This window comes from Rhinatrema bivittatum, chromosome 2, assembly GCF_901001135.1.
Source record: "Rhinatrema bivittatum chromosome 2, aRhiBiv1.1, whole genome shotgun sequence".
Classification (NCBI taxonomy): Eukaryota; Metazoa; Chordata; class Amphibia; order Gymnophiona; family Rhinatrematidae; genus Rhinatrema; species Rhinatrema bivittatum.
This window is the reverse complement of record NC_042616.1, coordinates 330,137,553-330,151,935: the sequence shown is the minus strand read 5'-3', so window position 1 is coordinate 330,151,935 and position 14,383 is coordinate 330,137,553. Positions and strand designations below refer to the sequence as shown.

The following is a 14,383-nucleotide window of genomic DNA, read 5'->3' as shown; positions in this document are numbered from 1 at the left end:
CAGATTTCATCGAAGACAACAATCTTCTCTTCACCCCACAACACGGCTTCAGAAAAAATCGAGGCACAGAATCCCTCCTCTCCTCGTTGACAGATTATATCTTAATGGGCCTTGACAAAGGAAACTCATTCCTATTGATCCTGTTAGACCTCTCAGCAGCGTTTGACACGGTCAACCACGCCATCCTCCTAAACCAACTCTCGTCTATAGGAATCAGCGGCACCGTCCTATCCTGGTTCAAAACGTTTCTCAATAACAGAGGTTACAAAGTTAAAATCCAAAACAAGGAATCCTCTAGATTTGACTCTGTCATAGGAGTCCCTCAAGGTTCTTCATTATCTCCGACCCTATTTAATATCTATCTTCTTCCTCTCTGCCAACTTCTCACCAACCTCAATCTAAAGTACTTCCTTTATGCAGACGATATCCAAATCATCATCCCCATCAAAGATACATACTCTGAAACTCTTGACTACTGGGAATCATGCCACCTGAAAATCAAACAACTACTAAACAACCTACACCTCATCTTAAACTCTTCTAAGACAGAAATCCTTCTCATTTCTCCGGAAACCAACATCTCCAACACTACTCTTCCCACCAACCTACCTACCACACAAGTTCGAGACTTAGGAGTGATAATAGACAACCGGCTAAACTTCAAGGCCCATATCAACAAAACAACCAAAGACTGCTTCTATAAACTCCAGGTTCTGAAGAGGATAAGACGTCTTTTCCATGCCCAAGACTTCAGAACGATCATCCAAGCAGTCATTTTTGCAAAATTAGACTACTGCAATTCCCTATTGCTAGGTCTGCCCTCTTCCTACTCCAAACCACTACAGATGGTTCAAAACTCAGCAGCTCGATTACTAACAGGCGCAAGAAAGAGAGACCACATATCCCCCATTCTGAAAGAGTTACATTGGCTACCCGTACACTTCCGTATCATGTACAAAGCCATTTGTGTCATCTTCAAAACTATTCATCAACGCATCTCCCTCGATCTACAAATCCCCCTCCAAGCATACAACTCGACAAGACCTACCAGAAATGTCTACCGAGGCTCCCTCAAAGTTCCCCCTGCGAAAATGACCAAACACATCACTCTAAGAGATCGTGCCACCTCCACTGCTGGCCCTTCTCTGTGGAATTCCATTCCCACAGATCTCAGACTGGAACCCTGCCTCTTAACTTTTAGGAAAGGACTTAAGACTTGGTTATTCAAGCAAGCTTTCCCAGACACAATCTAATATCACGTTATAGATACAAACCAAGGACTTCAAATATTCAGCCATTAATCATGCCATTTTTACATAGCATTTAATTTATTTGTATACCGTTTAACCGTTTATTCTTTCCTATCTCTTCCTTCTTATCCAAGTTCTGCTACCCTTGTTAGTTGTAACTGCTCCTTCGATCACCACAGTTCTAGTTGTTGTATTTAATGCACTCCCGTTCCATGTAAACCAGCAAGATATGTGCTCATGATTGCCGGTATATAAAAACCTTAAATAAATAAAATAAATAAATAAATATGATTCTCATAGCCCTGCACTGGCCGCGTCAGGTCTGGTTCCCCATTCTCCGCAACCTCTCTGTCCAGGAGCCCATTCGCCTGGGCACCTCGCCCGACCTCATCACGCAGGATCAGGGCAGGCTGCGCCACCCCAACCTCCAGTTGCTGTCCCTAACAGCATGGATGTTGAATGGCTAATACTACGATCCCTCGACTTTTCTGATAATGTCTCGCAAGCCCTTCAGAAAGCATGTTACAAGGGGTTGTACTGAGATAGGGACATCCCCGACCCCTTTATGGAAGGCGGCTACCACACTGACATGCATTCTGATGGAAGATGTCTTGAGACCCCACTCTGACAGATGCCAGAGATAGTCCAAAAACTGTGGGATTGGACAGGAAAAGGGATCAAGGGACTGAGAAGTGCACCATGAGGTAAACCATTTCCATTTATAGGAGTAAGATTTTCTCGTGGAAGGCTTCCGTGAAGCAATCAAGACACGGGAAACTGGGTCTGAAAGGTTAAGTGGTTGAAGGATTAACCTTTCAACATCCATGCCATCAGGGACAAGGCCTGAAGATTGGGATGGCGTAGGCTCCCGTTGTTTTGAGTGATCAGAAGCGGGTCCTGTCCCAAGGGAATGTGCCTGCGGATGGAGAGATCCTGTAGTATTGGAAACCACACTTAGCGTGGCCAGTGAGGTGCTATCAGGATCATGGTTCCCTTGTCCTGACGTAACTTCACGAGAGTCTTCGAGAGAAGAGAAAGTGGAGGGAATGCATAAAGCAGACCGGTTGCCCATGAGAAGGAGAATGCATCTCTGGGCTGAGAGCCTTTGCTGCAAATGAGGGAGCAGTAATGTTCCACTTTGTGGTTCTGAGGGGACGCAAAGAGGTCTGTCTGAGGATGACCCCATTGTCGGAAGATGGAGTTTGCTACCGAGGGGTTGAGAGACACGACTCAGCTTGTCTGCTAGAACATTGTCCACTCCCGGCAAGTAGGTGGCCCTGAGGTACATCAAGAGGGAGAGAGCTTCCGCCCAAATCTACGCAGCTTCCTGACACAGAAAGAAGGAGCCTGTGCCTCCCTGTTTGTTGATGTACCACATGGCCACCTTGTTGTCCGTCTGAATCAGGATGACTTGATTGGAAAGGCAATCCTGGAGGCCAGGTCCTGACATATTGGCCTCGGCAGGAGCCTGGACTCAGGCCTGATGCTTGGGTCTGCCCTGGAGGCCAGGTGCCGACGTCTGGGCCTTGACCTCGGGTCAGGCCCAGAGCCCAGGCCTCACGCTGCTATCTTGTCATGCTCTTTTTTTTTCTTCTGGTGCCATCTGCTAGGGTTGCGCCAAAGTTAATTTACTCTTGTGCATTCACCCCACTGGATGGTGCCATTTTGATGTACGGCAGGCCCAGGCATCGGAATCCAGCCTCCAGGCCTGTGTCCGGGCTCTGGCTGAGACCCACGTGTCGGGCCTAGGACCGGGCTGAGACCCTGGCATCGGGACTCAGCCTGTGGGTCTGGGTCTGGGCTCTGGCAGAGGCCCAAGTGTTGGGACTCGGCATCCGGATTGGGTCCCAATGTTGGGCCTTTTTTTTTATTGCTTGATTCGTTTTTTTCTCACGAGTTAAATGAATCAAGCAATCTAGGAACCGAAATTTGTGGGAAAAATACTCCCGAAAACAAAAATGTTTATTCTGCATATCCCTAATATGAATTTAGTAGTCATTGGGCTTCTTCCTGTTTTTAAGTCCTAACATAAACTGCTCTGTCTGCCAATAGATTACAGTTAGTTATTTATACATAATAACATAGAACCTCATTTATAAAAGTATTTTTCTATATACATAGAATGAGGGGAAAAAAATGATTTACCGGTAATCAGATTTTATAGTAATCATACTGAAAAAAAAGTGTTGCATGTTATCTTGAACTTTCTTCAGATTGTTCTATGCTTACAAATCCCCATAATGTCCTTAAGGCAGAACCAAACAGTTTCATTTGGATATTTTATTAAGGGTAAAAAATTGAGATAATGGCAAACTGATCATTTTTTATTGCTGGGATTTGAAAGTGTATGTCTTCAGACCTGTTCCTTGTATAGTTAGTTATGTTGAAAGTTAAACAGTTTACCAGTCTAATATATAGCTAAGTTTTGGTGTAAATTAGAATGTTTTTCATCCAGGTATGGATTCTGTTTATAAATTTATGGGGTTTGACTTTAGATCTGAAATGTCTGTAAGTACAGATTCCATATTGGCAGTGATATGCTTCTCGTCTCCTTACGCTTACCTTTCAATCCCTAATGTAAATCCCATGAAACAGGTATTCTTGTAAATTTTTTATATTTGTAAAGTTAGTTCCATGATTCTCTATCTTCCTCTTCCCGCCTTGTTTAGTTGCAGTTCTCTGCTAAGCTCGCTGTTCCCGAGCTTCCTGCGTATTATTTACTGGTTGTCCACCTTCCCTTTCCCTGTTCTTTGTACTTTCGACATTCTTTGTTAAAATGTAAACCGATATGATGTGTATTTTAATGTCGGTATAAAAAAAAAACTGATAAATAAATAAATATGATTTGTTTTGGCATGTTGATTTCCTTGGTTTATGCTAATGAAATATACTGACAGCATGATGTAATACAAGGCAGAATTGCTTGTGGAAAAAAAAAACCGGTTGTAATTTAAAAGTCAGTATGTCTTTTACTTTTTTTTTTTTTAACAGATATCAAGTACTTGCAGTTGCAGCAGATGCCGATACCAGACAGGAGATGGAACAACATAAACTTGGTTCTGGGAAAAGACTTGTGGTGAGGACTTCTCATTTATTTGGTGCTCAATGTAAAAGAAAGTAGGCAACGAATAGCTGGTACATTAAAATATTGTCTAGGCACTTTATTCTATTTGTTTTTCTTGTCTTTGGTACCAAATGAAATTAAAGTGGTGAAGGTCCATTTATAATTCTTATCTCTCCCCTTCATTGAAGGGCTTGGCATCATCAAAGTCGAAAACTGGCCAGTTACATTGTCTGATTGATCCATTTTTCCGTATAAAAGCTTGCTGAGAACAATTAACTGAGAAGACATGCAAACTGGTCTGTTCACTGTAACTACTAAAGAGAAATCTTCCTTTGTTTAATTTTAGAGCTAGTTAAACAGTTAGCTGTTGTCTACAGATTAAAAATAGTCCAGGATCAAGATGGTGCAGGAGGGTAGTACATAAGAACATAAGATATGCCATACTGAGTCAGACAAGGGTCTATCAAGCCTAGTATCCTTTTGCCAGCAGTGGCCAATCCAAATCACAAATACCCAAACATTAAATAGATCCCATGCTACTAATTCCGGCAACAAGCAGTGGCTATTCCCTATTGATTAATAGCAGTTTAGTGGACTTCTCCTCCAGGAACTTATCTAAATCTTTTTAAAATCAAATAGGGCTTGGTGTAGCCTCCATGATTTCTGATGCTTTTAGCCTGTTTATTTATTTTCTTTTTCCCTTCTTGTTTTCCTCACCTCATTGTGGAAAAAGAAGAATGGCAGACAGACATCCTCTGCAGTCCCCAGTCTCCCTGCAGCAGTTGACCTTATGGATTCTTTCGGATTCCGGGGAAATTTCAATGGCGAGGTTAGAAGTGGAAGGATTGCTTTCATCATCCCTTGACAATTATGTTTCACTGAGCCTGACTTTGAGAGATTCCCAAGTGCAGTCAGTTGGAGATCCCCAGTTCAGAGTGGTTTCCAGGCAGCTGCCGATGGATGACAACATTACAGAAAAGCCATCCTCAAAGCCAAAAAGGATTTTTTCTCCAAAAAAATCCGCCATTTCATTTTCGACTCCAGAGCCCTTTTCTCCTATGTCTCGTCACTCACAAAACCTGCTCCCCCCACCATTCCAGATGAGCTAGCCTCCAATAAAGCCACAGAACTGGCCATCTATTTCGAGAATAAGAATAAGTGTATGCCACTTCCCAAGAAGTTTGATAGTACAAGAAATGAATCTCATGGTTTTCTCCAACAATGAAAGCTTTTGTTGCAACTCCATCATCATATATACTATTCAAACTCACTCTCAGTGGGTTTTATTATTAGCTTACTTACAGAAAAGGGGCTGGTGTAGGCCATTTTGTTAGTGGAGCAGGATGGCACAATTCTGAATCAGATAGACCCATTAATCAATGCCTCCGCAGGCCTTTGGGAAGCCTGATTGCACTCAGTTGGCAGAAAGCAGCATTATGGGGCTCCACCAGGGCTGGCAAACAGTGTTGGACTTTGCTGGAGAGTTTCGCCAACTGGCCACTGACCTTGACTGAAACAAGTACACACACTGAGCTCATTTTTGATGGGGGTCTCATGCTCCATATTAAAAAGATGCATTGACTTAACTGGATCCTCTAACTAATCTAGAAGCACTGCTCACACTATGGTTTGATTTGAACTGGGAGAGAAAGAGGTATGCCCCAGAAGCATATTGGAATCCCCCGATTGGCAACCAACTCTAGAGGATCAGATGATGATAGATGGTTCCAACCTAAATAAAAGAAGGAAAAGCACCATCAGAAAGGCTTCTACCTTTAGTGCAGACAAATGGGGCATCAATGAAGTAATTGCTGTAGCAGGCTCAGGGGTTGCCTTTTATATAAGGGATAAACTCTATATCCCTAAAGGCACTGCAAGCATAGAAGTCCTTTGCAGCTATATGTTTCCCCTTTGACTAGTCATCTGGATATCCATAGAACCAGATAAATAGTTGGCTGTAACGTTTGGTGGCAAGAATGGGGCCAGGATATAAGACATAGGTGACATCATCGGATGGAGCCCGACACGAAACTTTGATCTCAAAGATTCTAGAGCTTTCAGCATGCCCTACTGAGCATGTGCAGGTGTAGTCATCATTCTACCGCCTAGGTAGAGTCCCTCAGTCTCTTCTGCAGAGCTGTTGTCCTGCGTTTGTGGAGCTTGTGCTCTTTTTTATGAGAAAATGTTGTTTTTTTCATGGTATTTAGCTTTGCTCCCTTCTTACAGTTTTGTAAGTGATTTTTTTCTAGAGCTGCAACTTGTCTGTCTTGTAGTCTATTCTTTTCCAACTGTCTGCTGGCCACATGGTGGTTTCTCCCTTGTGCAGCCTGGCAAAGTCTGTTGCAAAACCTGCAGGAGCAGTTTTTTGTTTTTTTTTTAAATTTGTGTCCTCTCTCTGTCTGTTTTTTCTTTTTTTTTTCCACAGTGCTGACAGGACTATACTATGCAGTCCATCGGTGATCCATGTAGACCACTGAGCCTGGTGACTCGCCTGAGTTCTACCTGGGCTGGAGTTCCATGGCAGTTCACCGATCTCTTGACATCGATGGATTCAGATAGTGGAAGGATCAAGGACCATGCCATTCCTGGGGGGGTGGGAGAGGAAGCTCATCCTCCCCACGTCTCAAGGAACTAGTCTATATGGGCGGAAGCCCTAGATGACGTTGCCTCCCCTCCTGCTTGCCAGCCTTGGCAATGCAATCTCCCTGGGGAAAAAGGGTGAGTGGAGCCTGGGCCATGCCATGCCCATGAACAGTTGCCCATGCACAGCTGTGACCAGCGCATTGTTCGTCCGATGCATCAGTGTTGGGGACAGGGCCCATCTTCGGGTATCATGTTCCCTTAATGCCGTCGAGGTCCAGGGTCACCCTCGTGTCTAGGTCCGTGATCACTCACGATGCCATGGTGGCCTTCTGTGCCGTCTCGCTGTACTGGTTTGGGCATTGAGGCCTCTGTGCCTGTGGTGCCGTGATGCAGCGCACTTGATGCCTTGGTGCCCTCGATGCTCTCTGCACGATGCCTTTGGGGCACCCAATCCCTTGGCACGGTACACTCGATACCTCGGTGCCCTCACAGCATGCAGTGCTGTGGTGACAGCAATACCATCGATGCCACTGTGCTTTTGATGCCCGTGGTGCTCTTGATGCCCGTGGGGGCCCTCGATACCATCAATGCCTTTGATCCATCAAAGTGTGCATGGCCACCCTAGAGACTGGCGAGGTCGAAGTGGTGCCAGGCCCTCAATGCTGTCGACCCTACTAGGTCATCGAGGTGTGTGACCTCAGTGCCAGCATGACCTCAATGCCATTGTGATAAGGTGATGCCCTAATACTATTGACACCCTCGAGGCCATTGAGGTCTGGGGCCACCGGAGAGGCCTTCGGACCACTGATGTCTCTCATTACTGCCTCGACTACGTCGAGCCCCAATGACCAGACACCGGATTTGCCATTGAGCACCCCTGTTGCCCCTGTTGCTGTCGACTGTCAGGACTCTCTGAAGCCCCTGTATGACCCTGCAGACCTCGTGGGGCAGGGGTTCTTGGCCTCTTATGGATTGAGTGCAGGGGTTGCCATCTACTCAAGGCACCCTGGTACGCTTGTGCATCTGTACGCAGTGGCCCGGTGTCCACTACAGAGCACTGGGAAGCACAGAGCTGTTCCTTCAGCTGACGATCCCAGTGTTTGGGGCCCTGCTCAGATGCGCACATCATCAATATTAATGGACGCTAGTGAGGTTCTCATCAGCCGTAATGCTTGCGAGGCCATGAAGCTCACAGCACAGATGGTGGTCATCTATTCCTTTTGATATTGATGACCCGTCGGGGGGGCTGCAGGGCCTCTCCCTGCAGATGCCCATGGCGTCTTTGGTCCATACCTTCGGACATTGGGGCCCCTGGGCGATGGATACCTCCGGCACAAGGGATGGCGCTATTTACCAGCAAACTGCTTATAGATCGCAGGACACATCTGTAGTCCTCCATAATCACCTGCGCTCGCCAGGGACTTCACTGCAGTTTTTACCTATGGGACTCGCAGGTGAGCTGGTTCTGCTCAAATTTTGATGGCCCGCCTCCTGGAGCGTTCTCAGGTACTGAAGGGGACAAAGCCATAGACTGCCAACCTCTACCATGCCTTACCCAGAGCACCAGTGGTGCTGGGGACACCGTCGTCACACTGTCCTCTCCACTCCGCTGGAGTTATTGTGGCATTGACATGCAGCTTGTGCGGTTGGGACAGATAAGGCATCTGTGCCAAGGGCCTTGGTCGATGGCAGGCGGCATGTTCCCTGGCTGTGCAGTCCTCAGCCACACTAAATTCTGCTTTCTTTTGGCATGGTCTCAGGCTCCCTGTCAGTCTGTACCGCATAGTGCTTGGTTGTGGGGTGGTGTGTAGCCACCGACTTGGGCACGTGGTTCTCGGTCCTCACTAGGGCATAGGATTTCTCCCTCAAGCATATGGCACTCAGGATCATGGGTGTGCCACCATCCGTGAATGAGTTACCACCACATGAGTGTGCTCAGCATGCTTTCACAGCGGAAGGCTTCCAGTTGCCCTCTGTCTCCTGGGTGTTTGGTGTATGTGTGGATTATTCCCTTCAGGCAATCACAACAGGTTGTGTTCCGCAACTGCAGGACTGGCCTAGGACTGAGGTGAGTGGATATTGTGGGAGTGGCTCCAGCATCATCTCCTTTCTCAGCAGAGAAATATGTCTTTCGCCCTCTACCATGTTTATGTGGAACAGTCCCTTGGGCACTATCAATAAGATTCTGGGAAATCTGATAGTGCTTGCAAAATTTTTATCACATCTTAATGCCTGGCAGAAAATTATTAGTTCTCTATTCTATTCAATTACCTGAAACTCTTAAATCTGCTGATCTGTTGCTGTTTCTCCCTTAGAGCAAGTTGTGCTAGTTTGCACTGGTCTATTTGTGTAACTGAAATTAGGTGCTCTGCTTTACTCAGTATTTTAGAAATATTCAATGCTTAATTAGTGTTAAATTCTCTTCTCTTTTCAGTTTTTGTCTTGAGAAGCAGATTGGGGAGCTGTCTCTGTTTCATGTTCCCTAGTAGCTGAAGAATTTTTTTATACTAAATAATGTTCTAATTTGTACCTTTTTATGATTAAGCCATTTGAAATGCTTCTTTAGTTTCTGCTTAAGGATTTCGTGATCTTTGTATGTACTGATAAAACATTTGTTGTATTTTATTTATTTATTTAATTTTTTTCTATACCGACATTCATGACGCCTGTCATATCACATCGGTTCACATCGAACAAGGGTAAATTAACATTAACTTAATCGTAGCTAGGAAGCTACTAATAGAGTTAAGAGTAGAGGTGGGTTACAATGAACGAGGGTTACTGGAACTTGGAGGATGGAAGAGAGTAAGGAGAGAGGAACATTTGAGTAGTAGACTATATATCGAATATCAGCGGAAGGGGACAGATGAATGAAATTTATTATAACAACAATATACATATGAAAAATATACAATATAAAATACTAAATGTAACATTTTCCTTTATCTGCTACAGTGTTAGAATATAGGATAAAGGTCAGAGTCTGTACTTAAGCCTACTTGTAAGGTTTACTGAGAAAGCACATGATTTATAAAATCTTAACCCCATTTACATACATGAGATGAAAAATTATAATTTGAACCAATTAAAAAGATGTTGTATTAATAAATAAACTGTTATTGATATGTAAATCAAAATATTTTGATCTCTAGAGACTCCCAAATTGCTTCTGCCATAAGAACAATGTACTATTGTGTGTAGTATGGGGAACCTGATCTTAATGCATATAATATTTATGCTACACATGAGGTTTTTCATTAATAACTGAGTGTCTATAAAAGGTTATATTATCTACCGCATCCAGTATGGTATCGTACTGTCTATTAGAAAAGTAATAGAATGCAAACTGTTTAAAGTTGTTGCATTAATCTCTTTTGAAATGTTTCTTCTTTAGATTTCACTCCTGTCTCTGTTATTCTTTTAACTGTATTAGGAAATAAGGAAAAATATTCCACTATATATGAAGGCTCTTATTGTACATGAAGAGTGACCATCATACAGTGCCCTTGCAACTGGTGGCTTAAGTGTGTAAGCCTTTACGAGCGCTGGGGCTTTATAATCATAGGTCACTTCTTGTGTGCTCATGTAAGAGTCTTTATAATTAATATATTCCCCCTTTTTTTTAGGTTGGTGGGGGCTGTATGTAAATGCACTTATCTTTCAATAAGATGTCAAAAATGCAGCTGAACTTAAATCTTTTACACTTGTCTTTAGAATCACTGATCAACAGTGCAGCGATATTTAATTCTTCCTTTGTGTCTACCGACACTGCAATGTTTCGAAGTGGTTTATACTTCTTCTTCAGGGAGCACAAAGCTGCTAGCTGCGAGTGGATAAATCTGTGTAATGAGAGATAAATATAAAAGCCCTTTAATGACAGCTTCTAGCTTATCAAAACAACATGGCTGTGGGACGAGTTGGAACACTTAGCATATTGACCACATTTTTTCAAATAGTATCTGGAAAAATTGTTCGTTACGCTGAAATTATAAAACAAGCAGAACTGACAAACTTCTGATAAATGTAAAAATACGTGCAAAGGAATTTTCTTATCACAGAGTATGTTACTTACTTTTTGGTCCCAGAAAACAAAGAGGAAGACGGTCTAAAAAAGCCGTGAGGAATAAAATAAAGAATAGCCGAAAGTCCTTCAAAAAAATCCTTTAATTGCCCGACTCTAGGCCTGAATTTAATAAAGTTATTTGATTATTATTATTTTTTTTATTATTTATTTTTTATTATTTTATTTATTATTATTATTTTATTTTTTTATTGTTTATTTAGTATTCATAGAAACATAGAAATGACGGCAGAAGAAGACCAAATGGCCCATCCAGTCTGCCCAGCAAGCTTCACACATTTTTTCTCTCATACTTATCTGTTTCTCTTAGCTCTTGGTTCTATTTCCCTTCCACCCCCACCTTTAATGTAGAGAGCAGTGATGGAGCTGCATCCAAGTGAAATATCTAGCTTGATTCGTTAGGGGTAGTAGCCGCCGCAATAAGCAAGCTACACCCATGCTTATTTGTTTTACCCAGACTATGTTATACAGCCCTTATTGGTTGTTTTTCTTCTCCCCTGCCGTTGAAGCAGGGAGCTATGCTGGATATGCGTGAAGTATCAGTCTTCTCCCATGCTGTTGAAGCAGAGAGCCATGCTGGATGTGCATCGAAAGTGAAGTATCAGGCACATTTGGTTTGGGGTAGTAACCGCCGTAACAAGCCAGCTACTCCCCGCTTTGTGAGTGCGAACCCTCTTTTCTTCTCCCCTGCCGTTGAAGCAGAGAGCTCTGCTGGATGTGTGAAGTATCAGTTTTTCTTCTCCCCTGCCGTTGAATCAGAGAACTATGCTGTATATGCATTGAAAGTGAAGTATCAGGCTTTTTTGATTTGGGGTAGTAACCGCCGTAACAAGCCAGCTACTCCCCTCTTTGTGAGTGCAAATCCTTTTTTCCACATTTCCTCTTGCTGTTGAAGCTTAGAGCGATGTTGGAGTCACAGTAAGCATGTGTATGTTTATTTAATAAGGGTATTGACTCCAGGCAGTAGCCATCATTCTGGCGAGTCACCCACTCTTCATTGGCAGCATCTTGACTTTATGGATCCACAGTGTTTATCCCATGCCCCTTTGAAGTCCTTCACAGTTCTGGTCTTCACCACATCCTCCGGAAGGGCATTCCAGGCATCCACCACCCTCTCCATGAAGAAATACTTCCTGACATATTCATTATTTATTATCTTTTATAGCCCTGAAGCAGCCCTTTGGTGGGCGAAACTCAGGCCTAGAGTCAGGCAATTAATAAAGGATTTTTTGAAGGACTTTCGGCTATTCTTTATTTTATTCCTCACTTACTTTTTGGTGCCACAAGCTTGTTTTATAATTTCAGCGCAACGAACAATTATTCCCTATGGCATATTGACCACATTTTTTCAATTTTTTTAATCACTGGATTAAGGAGGTGTTCATGGCCACATATATGGACTTATTTATTTATTTCTTTATTTTATTTAGGTGTTTTATATACTGTCTTTCCAAAATACGATCACAATGGTTTACAAAATCATCTTTGTTACTGGGTCAGCATTCCTTTTCTGTTTCAATATTCTTATTCTAGGTCAAAATAACAGCAAATACATTTTCTAGGTCAAATTTAAACATAATCTAGTGAGAAGCCGTTGCTTGTTCAGACTCATTCCACTAGGGCTCAGGCAGTGTCATGGGCGGAGGTTTGTTTGTTGTCTCCCGTTGAGTTCTGCCCAGCTGCGACATGGTTCTCGTTACATGTCTTTTCCAAGTTTTATCGTCTGTATGTGCAGGCCTAGGAGGACGCAGCCATTGTACATGTGGTGTTGACTGGATCGCTTTGGTACATCTCACTGGTTCTGAGTCCATCTGTCTACACGCTAGGAAATGGAGAAATTATTTATCTGATAATTTTGTTTTCCTTAGTGTAGACAGATGGACTCGGCTTCCTGCCCTCGGCTGCCGACTGCTTGTGTTCATGGTCCTCCTGTGGGGATATGGAACCCAAGGGATTACTGGTAAGTGTCCATCTAGTCCATAGAATGGGGTGCCTGTGTTCTTACTCGAGTTCACTGTTTATTGTTGGTTGAGTATAGTTATGGGTGAATGTTTTTAATCAAATTTTTTGCTAGTCTGTCCACAGTTGCTTTTGGAGAGAATACTGGCAGGCTAGGGTTACTGCAGGAGTATATATACTGTGATGTCAGCTTGCTCCATCTCCATCTGCTGGCAGAGGAGTATAACCCACTGGTCCTGAGTCCATCTGTCTACACTAAGGAAAACAAAATTATCAGGTAAGTAATTTTTAAACAATGTCCAAGCCTGATGTAAACTCTTAACCTTTGCAGCTGCTCCTTTCAGTTTTTTTCCTAACCATTTTCTTCATTTTATCATAGACTCCATTTTGAAAGATAAATATCACAGTTGATTTCCTTAGTGTCCTCCCTCCATTTATGAAGTTGTATTTGATCATGTTATTAACTACTAGAGATAACAGCAAAAATAAACATTTTGATGAATTGAACAACTATTCTGGATTGATGGAACATGTTTCTGAAGGCTTGATTTTCAGGTAGCTGCTGAAACTGACCAGTATGTTGTTGTGTTCTTTTGTTTCCTGAAGGCGGATTGGATTTTAAACATTGGAGAACAAGCACTAGATATAGGCATTGTCTCCTTCAGTCAGACTGCTTACTCCATTTTGGTTCTCGGTGAGAGAAACTTCTTTTGCCTTAAAGAGAACGGGCAAATTCGATTCATGAAAAAACTTGATTACTCTCCAAGCTGCTTTCTTCCATATTGTTCAGGTATGTAGAAGGAAAGAAATTCCAGGTTAATAGATTCAGACTTTTATCCAGAGGAAATTGAAATTACCCTCTTAATGTTTCTTATCAAACTGTGCTTTACCCAGTGGTGGTTTTCAGCCTGAAACCACCATTTAAGCTGCTTTCTTTTCCCCATTGCATTTGGAGTGGCTCTTGCTGGCTCCAACCTGGTACCTTTTATTTTAGAAAATTACTACTGGCTTTACCTGCAGAAATGAAGTTTTACAAAATTGCCTGCCTATTATGTGGGTAGATTAATGTGCATATGGGCTTTCTCACAGGGCAAGCAGGATAGTAATCCTCACATATATGGGTGACATCATCAGGATGGAACCCTCACGGAACACTTTGTCAAAGTTTCTAGAACTTTGACTTGGCACACTGAGCATGCCCAGCATGCCACCTAATCCTGCATCCAGCAGGGGTCCCCCTTCAGTCTGTCTTTTTTCGCTCAGCAGTAGCCATGCGGTTTGAGGAGCTCTCACAACTATTCCTGACAGAATTTTTCCTCAAGGAATTTTTTCAAAAATGTATCAAAATTCACCCATCCGGGGTCCCACTTTCGACTATCGATACCCGCAGATGTAAGGTAAGGCTTTACCTTGTTTTCGCGGTTGGTTACTGATGGTTCCCCTTTT

At 43.1% G+C, this 14,383-nt stretch overlaps 1 protein-coding gene across 2 annotated transcripts in view; it reads left to right on the top strand.

The window, feature by feature from the left end:
- The window catches only part of BBS9 (Bardet-Biedl syndrome 9), a 1,052,120-nt gene that overhangs the window by 232,643 nt on the left and 805,094 nt on the right, over nt 1-14,383 (top strand). For both annotated transcript variants that reach the window (XM_029589776.1, XM_029589777.1), the window contains 2 exons: nt 4,242-4,326; nt 13,544-13,727. In XM_029589776.1, the coding sequence (XP_029445636.1) occupies nt 4,242-4,326; nt 13,544-13,727 (269 nt within the window). The remainder of the gene's footprint in view (nt 1-4,241; nt 4,327-13,543; nt 13,728-14,383) is intronic.